The sequence below is a fragment of the Nylanderia fulva genome, unplaced genomic scaffold, assembly GCF_048542155.1.
Source record: "Nylanderia fulva isolate GAGA-0341 unplaced genomic scaffold, ASM4854215v1 Scaffold24, whole genome shotgun sequence".
In the NCBI taxonomy this organism is placed as follows: domain Eukaryota; kingdom Metazoa; phylum Arthropoda; class Insecta; order Hymenoptera; family Formicidae; genus Nylanderia; species Nylanderia fulva.
In genome coordinates, this window is record NW_028190304.1 from 1,497,159 (window position 1) to 1,517,895 (window position 20,737).

Consider the following 20,737-nt stretch of genomic DNA (forward strand, 5'->3'; position numbering starts at 1 on the left):
CATATGAATTATACGTCCAGAGAACAACAATAAAATTAATAGAAATTAGTATAATAATAAATTGTAAACCAAACTTATTACTGTAATCAATTACCTGTTTTCTATGCATGTATTTAACTAGACAATTTTATTCTCAAAGAAATAGATTCATCAAAATTTTATGTATATCTACCAAAAGTTATATAAAATTTCATACATTATTTAAAAATTATATAAATTATAATTTATAAATTCTTATACATTATTTATTGTTAGATATCATCTTTTACTCTTTTTCATTTATTTCATATTTACATATTACATATATATATTTATATGTTAATAGTTAAATTGCTAAAGAATATTTTTTTTATTGAGAAGAGAATAAAAAAAGATTAAATATTAGTTCACATTTTTTTATATTATAATTAATGAAAAATATATTTTAATATATTTTTTCTAATTACATAAGAGAACAGATGTTCAATAATTTTTAATACATATTTTGCCTGTAATTTTCTTTGATCTGCTTTTATAAAATTAAAATTTAGAAGAATGTATATGTATATATATAGAAAAAAAACATGGATCTTTGAGAGGAACAGAGACACAAAATTAATCAAAATGGCGACGCGTTGTAGTGACAGTAATTAACCCTTTCGATTGTGCTGGTTGTAAACAATTTGAATTGCAAATGTCTGATTGAATATTGATTCTAATTAAACGACAAGATGTGTGCAGCTAATTAAGGACAGCAAACTTATGAATAAGGTATATTGTTCTGCCCTTTGTGATTCACTTACGATAAAGTTTCGTGCAGAAAACATCTGTCATCTCTTGTCAGTGAAAATTAAGAGTAAAATTAAGAGTGTCGCGATTATACAATAACACTTATCATTATTTCCGGGAGGATTTAATTTAAAAATTATTCAAAGACGTCATAATCTTTACATTTATTAAAATTGCAAACCTTTCAATATCGAATTTTAAAGGTTAAGTTGATCATCGTTGATTAATTTTGACATTTATTATATTTTTGATATATTTATTATTCTTACAATCAAATATAGATTCAGATTCTGTTTAATAAAAAAGAATTGACAATTTAATAGGAAAACCTGTGTTTGCTTTTTCGGTGTAAATAGATTTCTAATTGCACTTATTGTTATTATTTTTCCTAATTGTTTCTAATTGGATCTACTCTAATTATTATTGTTTCAAGTTTTAAAAACAAAAATAATCCTTTAAAAAATAAAGCAAGTATGTAACAAACATTTTACATGTAAAGAAAATATTTCTATGCATAGAATAATTAAAAGTTTATTTAATTACCTAATTTATTACAAATGCATGTACCATATACGTTTATTTATTACTAATTATTATATTATATTCAGGATGACAACCATGTGTGATCAACCGCAGACAGATATGGGCATAGTTTGATGATCCGCAGTTGGATATCACATTGCAATTGAATCATCGTCACAATAATGGACAACCTGTCAGATTCATTCCGAGGGGAACTGGACTCTGTGACTTCTACGGACTCCCTCCCATTGATCACTGATGAATTTCATTTGCGACACCTGTCCACGCCTGATGTCTCGAATATCGAGCTGTCCAAACGAGTGGCTCTGCTAGAGCTGGAGAACGAACGACTACGCGTTGACCTGGAGAATGCTCGAATAGATCTCAACGCCCGGATCGCCGCGAATCAGGGTCTCAAAGGCAAGATAACCGAGCTGTTTGTCGAGATGCAGACGGTGCTGCGGGACAAGCAGAAGCTGCAGAACACGTTGACGGACACCAACAGTCGCCTCTCCGCGGCGGAAACCTCAGCCAAGTGGTACCAGTCGCAGGTGCACATCCTGATGGCCGGCAAGAAGAGTCTACAGGTGGAGATAGACACGTACCAGGGTATACTGAAGCAACGACAGCGGGCAATAGCGGATATAAACGCCAGCTACAAGAAACTGAGCACAGAGTACACCGAGTTGGCGCAACAGTATCAGAGGGAGAAGCAGGAGATGCAGGGCGCGATAAAGGATCTGCAATTGCGCATCCGATCCATTGACACGGTGCAGGATACGTCGGATGGAACTTCGACGGCTAGTCCCACAGACGTGTCCATGGTGTTGGAAGCGACCGAGGACGAATTGCGAAATACCAGGAGCGAGCTGAAGACACTGGAGCAGTGTCTGCTGAGTAACGAGGTTGCCAGGATGTCCATGGAGAATACGTTGAGCAAGCAACGCGTCCTGATCGCGTCTATGGAGGAAAGTATACAGAAATGTGAGACAGAAAAGAACGAGACTGCAGATTTGTTACGGAAGACGCAGTTTGAGATACAGAAGCTGAGATCCGAGAACGAGACGCTGCAGACTTCCTTGATGACGTCCAAACGAGAGCAGAGTCAAGTGGAGGACGCGATATCTCATCTAAGGATACAGCTGACCAAGATGATAGCGCAGTATAAACTGCTAAGATCCAAGAACGCGGAATCCGAAGAGAAGCTGAGTAGTATGCAGGATCTCGCGAGTGAGAATAAACGTTTGAGGACCTTGTCGCACAAAGCAAACAGTTCTCTGCTGAAGAAGCTCAGGGAAGAGAAGACGAAGATAAAAACTTTGGAGCAGAAACTTCACTGCAGGCAGATGAATAATCAACTTAACGATATGGTGTTTATATTTTCGAGTTACATAATAAAATCATTATCTTCTTTTCATATAATCTGTTATTACGCGATACAATATATAATTAATAATATAATCAATCAGGATGTATAATCCTGGGAAGAATCTTGAAAATCTGGCATTCTCATGGAATTTGATTGAAATTGAGGGAATTTTTAAAAAATTGCCCTTTTGATAATTTTATTTTTATTTAGCACAAATATTTAAATTTTCTAATTTTACCTGAAATTTTAAACGAAAATGCCGGGAATTCTCAGAGAATTTTACAAAATTTGAGTAGACATACTATTAATACAAAGATATATACATTACAATTTTATATTTTAATTTTAATAAATAATATAGGAGTTTTCTCTGAATATACTTGATGATATATTATATTGTTGCATAAAATATATGCAAAAATATAAAATAAAAATAGAAAAACCAAAAATAATTTATTATAAACATCTAAAAGAATATTAATTTAAAATTAATTATTTATTAAATTATTATTTGTTTAATTATTATCTTATTATTTCAGAGAAACAAAACAGAACATTCTTTGCGTGAATGTCTGAAACAAGTTCTGCTGCGAAACAAGGTAACTTATTTTTATCAACTTCTAAAAACCTAGTAATAAATAATTTATAACATTTCAACAATATTAATAAGTACATTAAGGGAGACAAATCTTGATGTTGCGCATTTTATAGGATTTACAGGGACAATTGAAATCTGTGACCAGAATAACCGATGAGAGCATCGATGAAGGATACGGTGACAGTAACAGTATTAACACCTCCTCGGTTTCCTTGGACATTCCGTTGTCGTCGTCTCTTATGAATTCGGTATTGCTGAACAACGCGGTCGACGTTCTCGCGCGAAGCAAGGATTTTGCTTTGCCGATGCAGGAAAAGTTGAGCGCCCTTCGATCCAAGATGGAAACACTCCGGGATCAGTGCAACGCGTTAAGTCAACAAAAGAATCTTCATTCCAGTGTCAACAATATGATTTCTCCGAGAGATTCCACATAGTTTAAGGTCTATCTCTTGTTCGCGGATACGCGAATAAAATATAGCCCCTTAAAGAAAAAGAGAGAGAAAGAAAAGAATTATATATTTATTTTACACTATATACATATATTTACGTATATCGTGTTTAATTGAGAGAATTTAATTTTTTGGAATCCTAATTAGCAAAATAAAACGCATTTAAGTATTACTATAAATATATGTTAAAAAGAGAGATATTTAATAATACATACTTGAGTATTACTGGTTGAAGTGTAAACAAGAGGTTGTAAAGTGACAGCGTCAGTATTTATTTGTTATATTTTTGAATATACTATATAAATGTTATACTTGTTAAATGTTATATATATTTATTTCTAACTTATGTATTCGCGCGAAAAATTCGGTTTATTCGCTATTGAAATTTATTTAAAAAACTAGATAACGGAAGCAATGTATCAACATTATGTAGTAAATAAATATAAATATGTATATTAACAATATATGTATATGATATAATTATATAAAACTCACGCATAAAGCGCGATAGCTAAAACGTCGAATAATGTGTCATTATTCTAATATGTAAAAATTGGTGTAATACACAAATGTCAGTATTACAACATATAATAAAAGGTATTTATATTATTATTGTTGTCAAAGAGAAATTTTATGAAGAGATGTGCTAAAAAAATTTCGCGAAGTTGGCTACGACCTGTGCGATTAATGTTTTATTAAAAATAAAATGAAACATATACAAGAGAGAGAATGAATTAGCTAGTGCGACAATATGTATCGTTATATTTATGTACTTACAGCTATCGTGGAATAAATGTAGAGACAATGTATAAATATTCTCTTGCATATCTTGTAATGCAACAGTATTTGTAAAAGCGCAATAAAGTTACTGAGATCTTCCAGACATTCGCAAGCTTAAAAATTTATTCGACACTTAAACTCGCTATGAAAAGAAACCATAAAAGTAAGAATCACATCAATTCTGTTTTTTTTTAATTCTTTTTTTTCTTTTTTCCTTTTTGACAATAGAGATACATGATTACTTATATAATATGTATGTATATTCTTATGTATATATATATCCTTTATACTCTTCAATCTCGTAATTTCTGTATACTTGAACATTTAATTATTTCTCTAACTCTTGATCTTCTTATAGCGCTAAGTCATATAAGAAGGGAGATTCACAAATCGATATTAATTAACATGCAAACACTAATGTGAATCTTACATATTAATAATATCACAATTAAGTGATATTATTAATAAATGAATTTTTTAATGAAGAATTTTCTAGAATGGGCTTTCTTAAAATAAAAAAAGTTATTTTTAAGTTATAAGAATAATATTCATATATATGTTTTTACTCTTCAATAATCTCGCCTTGTAATTAGAATATTTAATATTCTTCCTAATTTTTGTTCTTTTTATCATGCTTTTTATAAAGCCACATAATAAAATGTACATCTATCGACAAAGCTATGAAAAATTACAAATTCGAAATACAAAATCTTGATAAAACATCAAAATACAAGTGAAAAGATCCGAATAAGTCATATGAACAGCTATATTATATTCATAAGATGATCAGTATAAGATATTTCACGCTAAACATGTCTAGAAATATCAAGCTAAAGTTTATAAAAGCATCGACGCGTAATAAATACAGGAGAGAGCCTATAATAGAAAGCAGTTTTTAGCATCGTACATTAAATTCTCCGTGTTCCGGATAATGGTAGATGTATGACAAAAATAAACAAAAGATTTTCAAATGAGAATTTAATTGCATGTATGTTATACATCTTTTTCTTCTTTTTTTTAATCAAAGGAATTATGAAATATAACGCATCGCATTGTACAGAAGCTTTCGAATGTTGTTATATATAAATATATGTATTTATATATATATACATAAAAAATTGACATAATAAAAAACTAAATAAAAATCATCGCTCTCTTAAAATATCACAGATATGCGTAAAAACGTAAAAGAGAGGAGTAAATAGGTACTCCCTATATATAAAGTCAATCCCTGTGTTCTATGTGTTTTTTTCTTTTTTATCTCTTTTTTCTTTTTTTTCTTTTTAATAGTCCAACATTCTTTGGTACTTACAAATAGAGATATAGATCGCAGGAGTAACTTAATTAATTATCTGGCATCTAGAGAAACAGTGCGGCCTTTCCACAATATATATTCATAGTGTATAAAAATCTTGAAAATTCTAAATCGGTTAAAAAATCGATTTTTATTTATATTTATTATACTTTCCGCAAGGATATCAATTTTAAAATAAAGCATATCGCGTCTTCAAATAAACATTCAAATATTGAGACACTTAAACGATAAGAATCACGCGCACATAGTTGGAAAGAAATATTAACAAAATTATACAGGTACACTATACATTTATAATATAATAATAGACTTTAGAAATAAATCATTAATTATTTGTTACACGTTTTACAGTTTTATCATCTTTGTAGCGATATTAATTTATAAGATACATCTCGAATAAAGACATTTTGAAAGTTATATACAAATAAAAAACTTAAAAAACGATTTAAGAAATGTATTTATAACATTTAAAAAAAAATATTTATTCTGATTAATTATGTGTCATATCAATATGTGTAAAACAACCAATAAAAAAATATTAACATAATTTCTGAAATAATACAAGTTTTCATTATCTTTTTAATGCTAATAGTATTATTATTAAAATAAGATTTGAGAGCCAATTATTTGTCTATATAATCATAATTCTCTTTCTCTCTCTTTTTCTCTCCTTTTCTTATTTACAGAATAAAAGAGATGCTATAATTTGTTATTTTTTTTATAATGTAATAACATTTCTAAAATTTTTTTTAAAGCAATTCGTATATAATATCACGAATTTTTTTAAACGCTTTAATTTTTTTTTCTTTTTTTTAAATTTTAATCATTACAAAAGCGCCTCATAAATTATACACTTTACTAATTATGTATGCAAATATCGTGTAATATTTAATACAAGTATGTCTCATATTTTTTATACAGGATGTTTCTTATAAAGATAAATGATTAAACTTTAACAGCGTATTCTAGTTATTGTCAATATAAATGAAAAAGATCTTATAAATATGAATTTGTAGATGTAATTATTATTAAAGAATTCTGTCGTGAACAAAAAGTAATTATAACTCAAAAAAATGTTTCTCCGGAATTTTGCGTTTGCTTATTTTTATTCTTAAATAAGTAGAATACACTCTTAAAATTTGGCCATTTATCTTTGTAAACACCGTCTGTATTTCGAAATGTGTGCTAGATTTAGCTACAAATTATTTCATATAGATTTCTTTTCTTTAGCAAAAATTCGATGAAAAAGTTAATTGTAAAGAATGAAACTGGTGCGCGGAATAGCTGGATTAAGTTATGTTAAACGAATCGAGTAATTAATTTGAGAATGGGAAAATTTTTACGTTGTAATCCAAAAGCGAAATTATTCGAATTCTCATGCGTCTAAATTTTCCCTACATTTAGCCTATTACCCTTTTGTAAGTATCACATTCATGTGGAAAATTTTATACACGAAAGGTTACTAACAATTTTTCCCAATATTATATAATATATTATATATATATATATATATATATATATATATATAATATATAATATATATATATATTTATATTTAATATATATTATATATTATATTATATATGTATATATATACTTATATATATATATATATATATATATATATGATATATATATTTTTTAATATATGTATGGATGTATGTATGTATATATATATGTGGGAAGTATCTACAATAGACGATGCCTACGTCTCCTTAAAATTATAAACTCGTGTTTACGCGAAAATATGTAAATCGTACTACATGAGGTGCGAATAATGCACTTTACGGAAAGAGGAACTTTACGAAAGAGGAATATAACTTAAAGTAACAGAATTAGTTCTTAGCTGTGTATATAATAATACGAGATGCTTGTTTTACTTTGTTTGAATCCGGCATGAGTACGCTTCATTCTTTTTTTTTCTTTTTTTATCACAATTGTCTACGCTTGTCGATCGCACAGACACTTCGATCGGAAATTCAAAGTGCGAGCGTCGAGATGAAGAGGATCTTCTCTAAAAAAGTTTTCCTTTAAAAGCATATCTAAATTTGCAAAACGTGTAATCCGACGAGATTTTTAGATATGCCATATACTTTCTTCGTGAGCGGAAAGTGAGCATTAAATGGCACTATTCATATTGTATATAGGATGTTCTAAAAATCGCAAGTGTCGCTCAAAATTGCCACTTTTTCTTAAAAATTTTCATATACAAGTAATATTACTGCATTCAATTGATTGTGACTAGTACAAAAATCAATATTGATATAATAATGTGATTACATAGCAAAAATAATATGATCTTCGTAATAAATTCTCAATAAGAAGAACAAGAATACAAGATAAACTAAAGGAATTATAATTATTATTATCGTTATTGTAGTATAATTGTTCGCATTCAAAATTATTAGTATTTTTAATAAAGAACATGATTAATAAAAGCATTGGAAGAACATTAATTGGCGTTAACAGGTATATCAATTGTGGATTTGATCTGGATGTCTACTCAAATTTTGTAAAAATATTTCCTTGAAAATTTTCTGATTTTAACAATTTCCAAGTAAATTAAGAAAATTTGTAAATGCAGATTTTTAATATAAATTCTTTATTGTATACGTTTTCTAATGTTTTCGATAGATACGATTGCAGTTATATCAAGAGTGCAGTTTTCCTAACATTTAATATTGATTTATTAATTATAATATTAATTTGGATAATAACTATTATTTGGACAATAATAAAGTACGATATATTATCATATCTAAACGCTAAAAATATATACAAAAATATGATATAAAATAAAAAGAAAAACCAAAATTATTTATTATAAACGTCTTAAGGAATATTAATTTATTTAAAGATGACCTATTAAAAAATTGAACAATTTTCATGAAACTTCTATAAAATCTTAATACTAAAAATAGATTGACAATAAAAAAAATTACATAAAATTTTAATAAAAATTTGAATATATTACAAAGATATATTAAATATATATTTCTTGAGCGGTATGCTAAATAAGAATAAGATTATCAAAGAAGCAATTTTTTTTTAATTCCGTGAATTAAATTCTATGAGAAAGTTCTCTAATTGTTCAAGGTAGAACAAAATTCCCTGAGAAATCAGGTTTTCAAGGTTTTCCCGGGGAGTATACAGCCTGTTTAATATATTTCAAATACCAATAAACAAGGAAAAAATATTCGAACTTAAATCATTTCGATAAGAGACCTCAGTTGCACAACTTGCAGAAAAAGTTAATCTTTCTAAATCTATAAAAGACAAACACTGCTATAATAATGCGACTTTTAGAACACTCTATATACACTTTCAACGATTGTAATTGCATCTGTCAAACAGGAAAATTTTAAATTGATACAATTTCGCCGAGTTCTACATTTTTTAAATGCAGACTCACCGAAGTTATACCAATTTACATTTTACAATATATCATACATTAAGCGTAATAAATGGTATCCGTTAATTTTGATTATGTTAGATTCATATTAATGTATAAAATATCTTTGTTTCCGTGCAATTTTTTGATTGCTTAATTTTTTCGTAACACACTGTCGCATTAAATATTATTTCTCGCATTATTATGTTTTTTCAAAATTGTCGTCTGGTTGGATTCATTTAAATTTAAAAAATGGGAAGAAGTTAGATAGAAACTGACATTTATACAGAGATCGTCTTAAATTAAACAATCAATATTTTACGTGCAGATTGTTTGACAAATTTGAAAATGTTTTAATTGTTTAATTAAATGTTTCAATATTGAAAAGAGAGAGCATAAGAAAATTTGTTGTTGTAAGTTTCTAAAGTTAATTTGCAGAAACACATATTTTATCTACTCATCAATATTTCGATAATTATTACCTCGAGCTTCTGTCTTCGCTTCAAAATATAAATAAATCATTTTTCTGTCAACTTTTATCAAGAAAAATTAAGTCATTAAACAAAAGAGAATCCATACTTAAAATATATCGTGTTAAAATATATCCTGTATAAAAGTAAGCACCTCTCTAATAAGTGTATTTTCCTAATAAATGTAACGTTATATGTAATTATCCGGCTTTGAATCTTCGTTTGCAGGTATAATCGGAAAGACGACAAAATCAAAAAAAGATAATCATCGCGAATGAAATTGAATAATCTTCTCGTACTCGCGGCAGTGAATATAATTAAGTTAGCGTATGACATTTAAACCATCGGTTCTTCTCGTCTTGCAAAGGTATGCTTGCAATGTTGCTTTAACATCCATTTCCATTTCTATTCCCTTGACAAGTTAAATTGCTTCAAGAATCTACCCTGTATTTCTTTAGAAACTCGTGATCCGATACAATTATAGTAGAATACAATAGTTTTACTCATCAAGGTATATATGCAAGTGTTCCTTTTCACATATACAGGATGTCTAAAAATTCGTGATCGAGTATATAAAAAAGCACGCGTTTTGAATTATAAAATATTTCTCTGTATTAGGAAGTGTTTAAACACATAACAATAATAAAACAAAAAATAGTACAAATAAAATGTAATAAACATCCTGCAGCAATTCTGTTTAATATTCCAAACATCCCTCAGTTAACATTGTTTTAAAGAAGACGAGAATAAACTCGATAGACTCTCGAATGTCACGAGATCCCGCGTGAACTAAAGAACAAAGAAAGAGAAGAAGTAAGAGGAACTAAGGCGAAACGATATCAACTACTTTGTACGATCGCGGATCGTTCGCGGAAGAAAGAGCACCACGGCTTCGATCTACGTAGACAGTCCAGACGGAGGGTCGCGACGCATCCCCCGACAACGATGGGGATGCTGTCGTCGAACAACAACACCTATAAGTTTATCATCGCGGTGAGACTACTCAAGGGTAGACAACCGCCGTATATTACACTGACGCGTATTATGCTACTAATGCTACTAATCAGAATATTGTATAGACTTAGCGAAAGATCGAAGAGGGGATCAGACCAGACTCGATCAGCGGCGACCTTGACACCAGCCCATTGTCATCTGGGAGTAGATTCCGTCTGTCTAACTCTGTCAAAGTGACGCCGGTAGTGGGCCCGACCGCGACCCCGGTGCCGGTGGCCGTGATTATGATTGTTGTGGCCGTGATTGTGATTGTTGTGGCCGTGATTAGCGTTGTGATTATGCTGCATCTGGCGGGGCTGGTACTGAGAGTTGTGATTATTTTGGGCCTGCTGGTGCGTCGACTGCTTCGAGTGCTACGAAGATCAATAGAAGTTAAAAATGGAACATTAAAAGATGATAAAACTAGATGACAGAAAAAGTAATGAAAAAAGAAAAAACGAAAAATGTTTTATTAGAGAAAAAATATTATTGATAATTTTTAATTCTCTTCTCTCAAATTAGCGAAGTTTTATTATACTATTTCTTCTACTTCAGTTGCTTTAGAAAATAACACTACTACGTTTCTATATTTAAAACGCTTCCAAATTTATATAGTTTTAAACAAAACTAATATATACTTTAGTACTTTAATATTACTAATATATAAATTTATTTATAATTTAATTTATCATTACTTATTATTTATTATTAAGGACTAATGTATTTATAATTCATTATTGTATCTTTATAATATACAAGACTGTAATTTCATCCTTTATATAATTGAAGCATTATAAAAAATCTAAAGGACTAAAGAAATTAATTAGGGTATCTACACAAATTTTGTAACATTGGAAAGTTATGTAGAGTGCAGTTTTTCTAGCATTTAACATTAATAATTTATTAATTGTAAAATTAATTTAGACAATAACAAAGTACGATATATCATTATATCTAAACGCTAAAAATATAATCTAAAATAAAAACAGAAAATAATTTATTATAAACGTCTTAAGGAATATTAATTTATTTAAATTAATTATTTATATTAAATTATCATTTATTTTAGAGAGAGAGAGAGAGAAATAAATAAAAAGTACTAATTATTTAAATATTACCTATTAAAAAATTGAACAATTTTTTTATGAAACATAACATCTTGATACTGAAATAGATCGTCAATAAAAAAATCACATAAAATTTTAATAAAAATTTAAATATTGCAAAGATATGTTAGACATCTGTTTCTTTAGCACTAAATAAGAGTAGAATTATCAAAAGAGCAATTTTTGAAAATAATTCTCTCAATCACTCAATTCCATGAGAATTCTCTGATTTGTCAAATTAAAACAAAATTCCCTAAGAATACCAGGTTTTCAAGCTTTTTTCCCAGGGTATACATCCTGTTAATAACTTTTCTACTTTTTTTGAACAATAATTTTGCAGATTTCTCTTATCGAAAACTTTATTATGTTGTATTTAAACTAAGAGAATAGTTGCATATGCAAAAATTACACCAAACTGTGTATTTTTATGTTCCTTTTTGTTCCTTTTCCTCAACAGTGAATTAATATGGTGAATAATTTTTTATTTTTTTCATTGTCTCCATCATCGCAGCGTGATTGACTACTCACCACCTGAGTAACCGATTGCACAGTGTTGGTATTCGAATACGCGTTCAAGCTGGTGCCAGGCGGGCTAACTTCTTCCGTTGCGGCGGCTGGATCGTCCTCCGTCCTTACCAGCATCTTGACGCCCTCGGCCTCCAGATCGATTATACCACCCCGTTGCTGCTGCCGCAGGTACAGAGCAGCCATCTGTTTCTGAAGTTCCTTTAGCTCGGCGGTGACAGAAAAGTCGGTGGCGGCTTCGACGTCGATCGGCGGCGGGGCTGACCATAAACTCTCGACGTCGCAGTTGATCGATTCTCGGCAAACTGGGCATATAGCCTGAAGAATAACAGAGGTATAAATAAATATTAATACAGGTATAAATTGCGAGAGAGAGAACTATTTTGCAATCACGAGATTGACGGGATAAAATGAAATTCTTTCTTAGTAACAGGTTTCATTTACATGACACAGACGTACTTGAAACTTGTTCGTGGTATCCTGCTGCCACTGTGGTAACTTCTCCTGCTCCTCCCTGTAATATCTCTCTGCGGCAGCGACGTGCGCTGCCAGACAGTGCGAATGAAAGTAATGGTAGCATTCCGTTTTCGTAAATTCATCTCCTTCTCGGAAACCATATAAGCAGACTGCGCACTGATCGGTGGGAAGATTGCTCCTCGTCAAGTGTTCTCGTATTAACTGAATTATTATTATTATACATGTGTATTAATATTATATATATAATTATTTCTAATTAATAATTAATTATTCTTTTTATTTTATTCATTATTACTTGCTTGTTATTAATTTTAGTATTAATTTATTTATAATTAATTATTGTATGTATCTTTAGAATACATAAGAATATAATTTCGTATATCTTTTTTATAATTGAAGAATTATGAAAATCTAAAGAAATTGGTTTTTCTACATTTTTTTTAAACAATAATTTTTATCCATGTAACATTCAGATATATGTGTATGTGAAAAAGAATAATTATTAATATTTCAATACATTCAAATTATGAGAACATAAAATAAACATAACTAATTATCAAGACAGAAAGATATTTCACAAATTGAGGAACAATCTCGAATTTGTCTTAGCAAATTGCTAAGGAAATTACGTGCAGGTACATACACAATAAGTTCTCGTAGCAAATATCTTTCTGTCTTGTTATTTATGATAGAAACCGTATATTATTATTATTTGTTATAACTAATTATATTAAAAAAATTAAAATTTGTAATAAATATAAATTTCTTATAAAAGAAGAGAAATTTCATAGAAATTTTTATACATAAATTTTCTCACTTCTTTTTTTTCAAAGATATTGATAAAAGAAATATGTCTTCTTTTTGTGTTTTTACTTTTTTCAAGATGTTACATTCTATAAATACTTAAAAAAACAATTAAAAACAAAAAAAAATAATATTTTCCACAACTTTCTACAAATTTTATTATTCATGTATACAAATCCAAGTAGACAAACAATTTTGAAGAACATCCAGATACTTAAAGTAGGATAGGCCTGTTATCATTATTTTTTGCAAAGCAAAGTTGTGATAAAAAATAAATGATTAAAAAGAAAAAAAAAGGAATTGATAGGATAATTCCTTACCTCAATCAACTCGAACATGACTGGCTGACCTATGAAGTCTTTGCACTTGGCCTCTGCGTCAGATTGCATTAGCTTCACCGTATCCTCATCCAGTCCTCTTGGATTTCTCAGATTGATAGCCGGCGAAACATCCGGATAGCCCGAGGGTAATCGTACGATCAAAGTAACGCAAACATATTGCGATTGTGAATCCTCACCAGTTGATGGGAACAATATCGTCTCGATACACTCTGGTTCTCCTCTGTAAAGACATGAATTACTATTAAAAACAGTCAGAAGAGTTAATTAATATTCTAAATTATTTAACTAGAGACATTATGTCATTTTAAACAGTTTGGACATATATAGCAAACAATTATATATGGAAATATGGAAAATTATGGAAGAGATTAAAATATTAAAACCTATATACATAAAAATTTATAGAAATAATATAGAATAGTATAAATAATATATTTTTAAGAAAAAAAATTAATTTAAGATAATTTATAAATATAATCTGTCTAAAATAACTTATTTTTGAGAAACAAAATAATTCAAAGTTATTCATTGATGGAATTTTGTCCAGATATGACATTATAAAGTCTGTAATATGTGCAATAATCATTGAAATTTATTTTAATATATTTTATTTTACACATAATTATTAAAAAAATGTAAAAATGTTCAAAATACATTTACCTATCATTTTCCTTAATGTTGAGCTCATTGTCCAGTAGAATTGCTTTCAATGCTTCAATCTCATCAGTAACTCTGTAAAAAGCATAAACATTAAAATAATTATCGCCAGTCTGGTCGACTTTAAACGTTGAGGAGTGGTTTTTTATTAAAATAATTATTACTTCGATAAGTACAGTCTTAAAATTGAAACTGATCGAATCAGCTGATCAGGTCTGTTGTCAGAGAAAATTATACAGGAGTTAAAGAGTGTCCTACAACTTTACAGATTTATAAAAGTGTATACATATATTTATTTATCTACATCATATTATTTATATTAACCAAATAAAAAAAATTATCTGACAATAGTACATTTGTCCCCTACTTCTCAGTATATGCAATACTAAAATATTTGCGTTGCAACATTATGTAAATATATATATTGAGCAAAAAAATAATTATAATAAGAAAAGATGGCAAAAAACAGAATAATTATATACCAACAACGAGTTTGTACAAACATATGTTCCAGACTGATACATGGACCTGGGAGGAGAGAAAAAAAAGAAGCAATATAAAAGCCGTCTCGGAAAAGAATTTTTCTTCTAAAAAAAGACCGAGAGAGGAAGAGAGGCGGCTTCTGAATTCGCGGAGCAGCGTCGCGAGAATTCCGTAGTCAACCGCGACGCAACCGGGAGGGATCTTTTCACGTCGACGACCGCCTCCGACGAATATAATTACCGTTCGTCCATCGCGTCCGACATCGTGTTCCTCGTCGGCTGGGACGTCGCCGAAATGAGCGTCTCTCTCTCTCGGGAAGCGCGATTCTCCGTCACCGAATAAACGCCAGTCGCGAGAGAGCGTCAAATAAATGCACGTCAATATTGAAATCCTTCTGCTAGCGCAGCCGACCGCGAGTGCGAGCCGATTGGCGGATCCGGCGATCGCTGGCCGGCCAATCAGCGTCGAGCCGCGGACGAATGGGGGAGCGTCGTTGCTAGGCGACGTCCGTCGAGCGCGCCGATTGGCCGCCGCGGCGAAACCCTAGAAATCCCCTAGCCGGCAGCCAATCGGCGCGACTGGCCGATGCGGCAGACGTGACACGGCCTTTATCTACGTCACACGATCACGTGATCGCGCGGAGGAGAAGTGCTAACGGAAAATCAGCGGTTTACGTTTACGGTGGGACAAATCTGCTTCGGATTAGAGAAGGTAATTTTGAGATTATTTGAGTAATTTTAAGAATATGCGTAGTAAACTATTACGTATATAAGTAATTCGAGAAAATCTCTTTAAATTTATATATACTGAGATATGAGATGTAGTTCCTGAAAAGTTTCTGTTCACTATATCTTCGTGAAACGTACAAGATTCCGCTTTAAATTTGAAGCTTGTTATATGGGAAACGATAGTCATAATAATAGTTCATAATCTGCTTTATATATGTATATACTTATAATACACATTTAAGACACGATATATTAATCGTCTTTATATATATGGAAATGTATGGATCGCTATATATCATTCATTTACGCAGCAAGTGTCAATAATATATATATGTGCGTATATGTACATATATATTAGACTTCCGGAGGCCGGAGATATTTTCGGAAAGGATCCATTTTGTGCCTTAAATTCGGATATCTATAATTGAGTTTACAGACGATGAATCAGCAATTTTCTAACGAAAAGTTAATTTATAAAAAAATTAAAATATATAAGAATAAATAATTAATGAATAACAATAATAATTGATAATAATAATTAATATAAATAATTGAAGTAACATTATTTTTATGATTCAGATGCGATGTCCCGATGTTCAGATGTGATCAGATCCGGAAATGTACCGGAAGTGAAAGCAGCAGCCATCGATCATTCAATGCAAAACTGTAGAGCAATTAATTCAATGACGAACGAATAATATATATATTGTAGGATGAGAGAGTACTTCTGATGCATATACGCAATAGGTATTTATCACTTAATTATTAATTATTGTACATTATTTTATTATTTTCTTTCTGTGACCCATGTGCCATTGGCCAATGTGCATACGACTTTTTTCTCTATCTATTATCAGACCTTTACCATGTCGAAAACCATCCATAAATTCACCCTCGTGCCAACAATTGTTGTTCCATTCTAGGAAACCTCTTCCTTGCATCTTATTCCGCTCAAATTGACCCTGCATAATCTTTCTCATTTATTCCTTAAATTAATTTCTTAATAAGTTAATTTTTTACATCAATAAAAATATATATAATATACATATAATAATATATATATAAATAATAATAAATAATAATTATTATATTTTAGTATAAAAAATATGTCAATAACTCAATTTTAAAACATAGCTCAGACAACACCAAGTCCAAAATTGGTACATAAGATATCTTTAAGATGTCTTTTTGAGATATATATATATATATATATATATATATATATATATATATATATATATATCATATATCATATATCATATCACAAGACTTCTTAAAGCTGTATTAGATTTCTTAATTATATCTTATGCATCAATTTTAGACTTGGTGCTGCTTGTGAGAATCGATTCAAGTAAAAAAAAATTTCAAAATATTAAACTCATATTTACTAATTTATATAATTTTTGAAATATTGTATTCGCATTGTGAATGTTTATGGACTAAAATAATTATACATATTCTCAATACCTTATAATAGACACCATTGTGCCATCTGTATGTCCCTTCACCTTCCATCATCTTCTGGCTGATGCGACCACAATAAGAATTTTTGTTGTAGAATTTTATTTCAGCAAATTCATCTGGTAATGAAAGTTTCCAGGAGGGGATGGATAGTTCATCTTTTTTTTCCTCATCTTCCTTTATAAATAAATCATCGCCTTTGTCATCTATCTCTTCTCTTTCCTCAATAGCTTCAGCATCATCCTTGTTCGATTTTTTTGCGAAAGATTTTTTTCGTAAGAAATATCCATCCCATCTATATATATATATATATATATATATATATATATATATATATTTATGAATATTAATTGAATTAAATCAATAATTATATGATAAATAATAATTTCGTATTTTTTGCAACAAAATATAGGATAATTACTCAACGACGAGAAATGGAAGTATATCATTGTACATTGAATAAATAAATTCTTCTTTAGCTGTACATTTGCGACGTTTCTCAGCTAATACATCCTCGAAGGGTAAATCCTCTTCCGTAATTTTATCAGTTTCCATCGAGAGTGCATCTTCCTTCTCGTGTAAATCTTTCACTTCATGTTCCTCATTTTTCGTTTCATCATCACGAGGAGCTAAAAATTCCGCTTTCTTTCTACATTTACGTAAAATTTCTTCTTGCAGCGCTTTCATATCTAATTCTTTTATCTTATATTCCATGGTATTGTTCAATTAATGTGTAATAATATCTAATATTTATTATACATATATTATATAATATGTATATATGATAATTTCTATTTACGTAGTAACAATGTGAATTTATTCTTATTACTTCTATGCATTGAAAAATTACGAAATAAAAGAGAAAGACATGAAAGATATTTGTACAAATTGTAGATGACATATAACGCTATGTTCACATGACAGAAAAATGATATAATAGAAAGAGTTGTTATAAGTTCTTATTCTTATGTCTTTGTAAAACATTTAATATATTTAGATATTTAAAGTTATTTAATGATTAATAATCTCTTTATATTTGATTTAAAAAAAACTTTATATAGATACACGATATAAAATGCTGAAAAGGAAGATAACTGTAAGATTGTATTGACAATTTCCAAACACATTTTCGAAATATTTTTATCTTTCAAAATATTTCAAAATTTTAATTATGAAATTTTAATGTTTACCTCTATTTAATTATATTACAATAATTCTTTCATATATTTTAAATAAATATATTTATATACTTATGCATTTTATGTATTTACATATTTATATATATTTATAACGTTGTTATATAGTATTGCAAAATTTTTAATGTGCAAAAATAAAAGGAATAACATATTTACTAATTTATAAACTATTGCATTGTCTTATGAAATATTCTGCTAATTCCACTATTTTTTTTAAGTATTTTACTAATAATTTTTTATATTGCAGTTTATGTCATTTTGCAATGTCGAAGATGAGGATTCCATCGATGAACCTATCGTTTTCCGTGTCCCTGCTATATACAGCGATAAAGTCAAGATACATGATTGGTAAATATTGCAATATCTTTAAAATTTATATTAAAAGGAAATATGCAACTCAAATAATTAAAAATTAATAATATGGAAAATAGAGCATCTAGAATTATTTAACCCTGCACTTTATAGGAAACTTTTCTATTTTTTTTAAATATTTTAAAGGTATATTAATTGTGTAGAAATTTTTATAATATAATTTTTCTTAATACACTTTCGCCTTATTCTTTTGCAAATAAATTTTTTTAGACAAGTTTCTTTTTTTATCCGAATCTCTTCTATTATAAATTAACTTATAAAGATATCTGCATATATCGCTTGCATATGAACAAATCGCGACGGAAATCCTATACACAAATGTATCTCACATGCATTTTAATGGAAATAAGGGGGAGTAGTTACAACACAGACGAAACTGTACGATTGTTATTCATAGCAACGCGCTTTATTTCACGCATCTGACAAGAAACCACCCACGTTTGTATTGCATATCATTATTTGATACACAGTGCTAGCAATTCGTTCAGTAAAACTTCAACTTATAACAGTTATAGTGTTGCCTGAAAAATGGCTCTGCATCAGAATAAATCTTTATTATTATCAAAAGAAATGAAGGAGTGAGTTTTTTATTACTTAATCTAATAATATATTCAAAATGAAGCGTTGCATTAAAAAATTGCAGATCATAGTATATATTATTTGAATTATATTTTCAAATCTAAAATGTTAATTAATAAATAAAAATTTATTATAATACATACAAATTTTAATTTATATTAATTTTATATTTATATTTATATTATAGCCTATATAAGTTTATATTTAAATTTAAAATAAATAATATATATAATATATTTTTATATAAAATTTAACATACTAAAATTTAAAAATATTTACTTCGCTTATTGATTAATAGGCAGGTGAAGACTTTGTCCGAGCCTAGAGACAATACGGATATATTTCCACCGAAGGGAAATCTGCACAAATCCTCATATCGAAGACTCGGTCCGGAGGACGAGGGCACCGGGATTTCGGAGACACGCGCCATGTTGTCGCAAATTGAGATGAAAGACGAGTACAAACCGATTACTTATCCACGACGAAGTTTACTCACCATGCAATCGTTGGCTTGTGCAGAGTACGTATTCTATATTTTTACTTTAAAAATATATCAGGCGAATTGAGAGAAAGGACTCTCGGAATTTATAAAAATAATTTATCCGGAATTATAATTAGGAAAAATAATGAAAATATAAGATGTGTGTTTCATTGCTGTTATATTTCTAACAAAAAGATAAAGAAGCTTTTTCTCGGACATCGACCTTTCTTCTTTAATATTATTAATATATGTATAATAATTCAATATTTCAGTAAAAATTTATTTCTTCATTTGTCATATATTTATATGAAGATTTTATCACATGTGTGTCTTAAACATTTTATAAAATGATATATTCACACAAAAATCACGAGCTGCAGTTTATATTAATAAATAAAACGATGGTAGAGCGTGATGTAACGTTTTCTAGAAAGGATTACGAGGAAAAGGAATTAAAATTAACTGACATTTTGCTGGATCCGATGGCGATTTGTCAGCTGGACTATCGCACCAGTACAAGCAGAGATTATCGCTCGCCTTATCCTCCAAAACCGAAACCACCACCGTCGCCACCGCCACCGGAACCGTGGCTGTTAAATCGACGCACCATCGGCTACAGTCCTCAAGATCTGGAGAATCGTTGCGGGTACCACATGTTTCTGGACGACGACATGGATCTTCATCAGAGAATAGCAGAGTTGAAAATGAGAAGGGGCAAATTGCACGAGATTCGAATAAATGATAAACGATGGCAAAATTCCACTGACGACTGATAAATTAAACACACATTACGTAAATATATATTTGACTTTTGCTTATCGTTTTGTCAAATCGATTTACACCGCAAGCAATATATAATATATAATATTATA

General features: G+C 29.4%; 3 protein-coding genes across 4 annotated transcripts; 2 read left to right on the forward strand and 1 right to left on the reverse strand.

Annotated features, from left to right (window-relative positions):
• The first annotated feature begins 586 nt into the window (after nt 1–586).
• Nucleotides 587–4,589, forward strand: LOC114934294 (uncharacterized). Of its 2 annotated transcripts, none has more exons than XM_029306971.2 (4): nt 587–750; nt 1,377–2,660; nt 3,199–3,258; nt 3,371–4,589. In XM_029306971.2, the coding sequence occupies exons 2-4, from the start codon at nt 1,473–1,475 to the stop codon at nt 3,689–3,691; spliced, it is 1,569 nt and encodes a 522-aa protein (XP_029162804.1). In that variant the 5' UTR covers nt 587–750; nt 1,377–1,472; the 3' UTR covers nt 3,692–4,589. The 2 variants fall into 2 exon arrangements, with proteins under 2 accessions (XP_029162804.1, XP_085339390.1); XM_085483264.1 differs by lacking the exon at nt 587–750 and adding an exon at nt 806–971.
• On the reverse strand, nt 4,372–15,456 carry LOC114934307 (E3 ubiquitin-protein ligase RNF25). Its single transcript, XM_029306984.2, has 6 exons — nt 15,289–15,456; nt 14,569–14,640; nt 13,888–14,128; nt 12,746–12,964; nt 12,290–12,604; nt 4,372–11,029 (listed from the first exon to the last, which is right to left on the reverse strand). Exons 1-6 carry the CDS (start codon nt 15,309–15,311, stop codon nt 10,811–10,813), a joined length of 1,089 nt encoding a protein of 362 aa, XP_029162817.1. The 5' UTR covers nt 15,312–15,456; the 3' UTR covers nt 4,372–10,810.
• A 121-nt stretch (nt 15,457–15,577) lies between these two features.
• Nucleotides 15,578–20,700, forward strand: LOC114934235 (uncharacterized). Its single transcript, XM_085483293.1, has 5 exons — nt 15,578–15,759; nt 16,356–16,523; nt 18,681–18,781; nt 19,683–19,904; nt 20,296–20,700. Exons 3-5 carry the CDS (start codon nt 18,684–18,686, stop codon nt 20,636–20,638), a joined length of 663 nt encoding a protein of 220 aa, XP_085339419.1. The 5' UTR covers nt 15,578–15,759; nt 16,356–16,523; nt 18,681–18,683; the 3' UTR covers nt 20,639–20,700.
• Nucleotides 20,701–20,737: the final 37 nt, after the last annotated feature.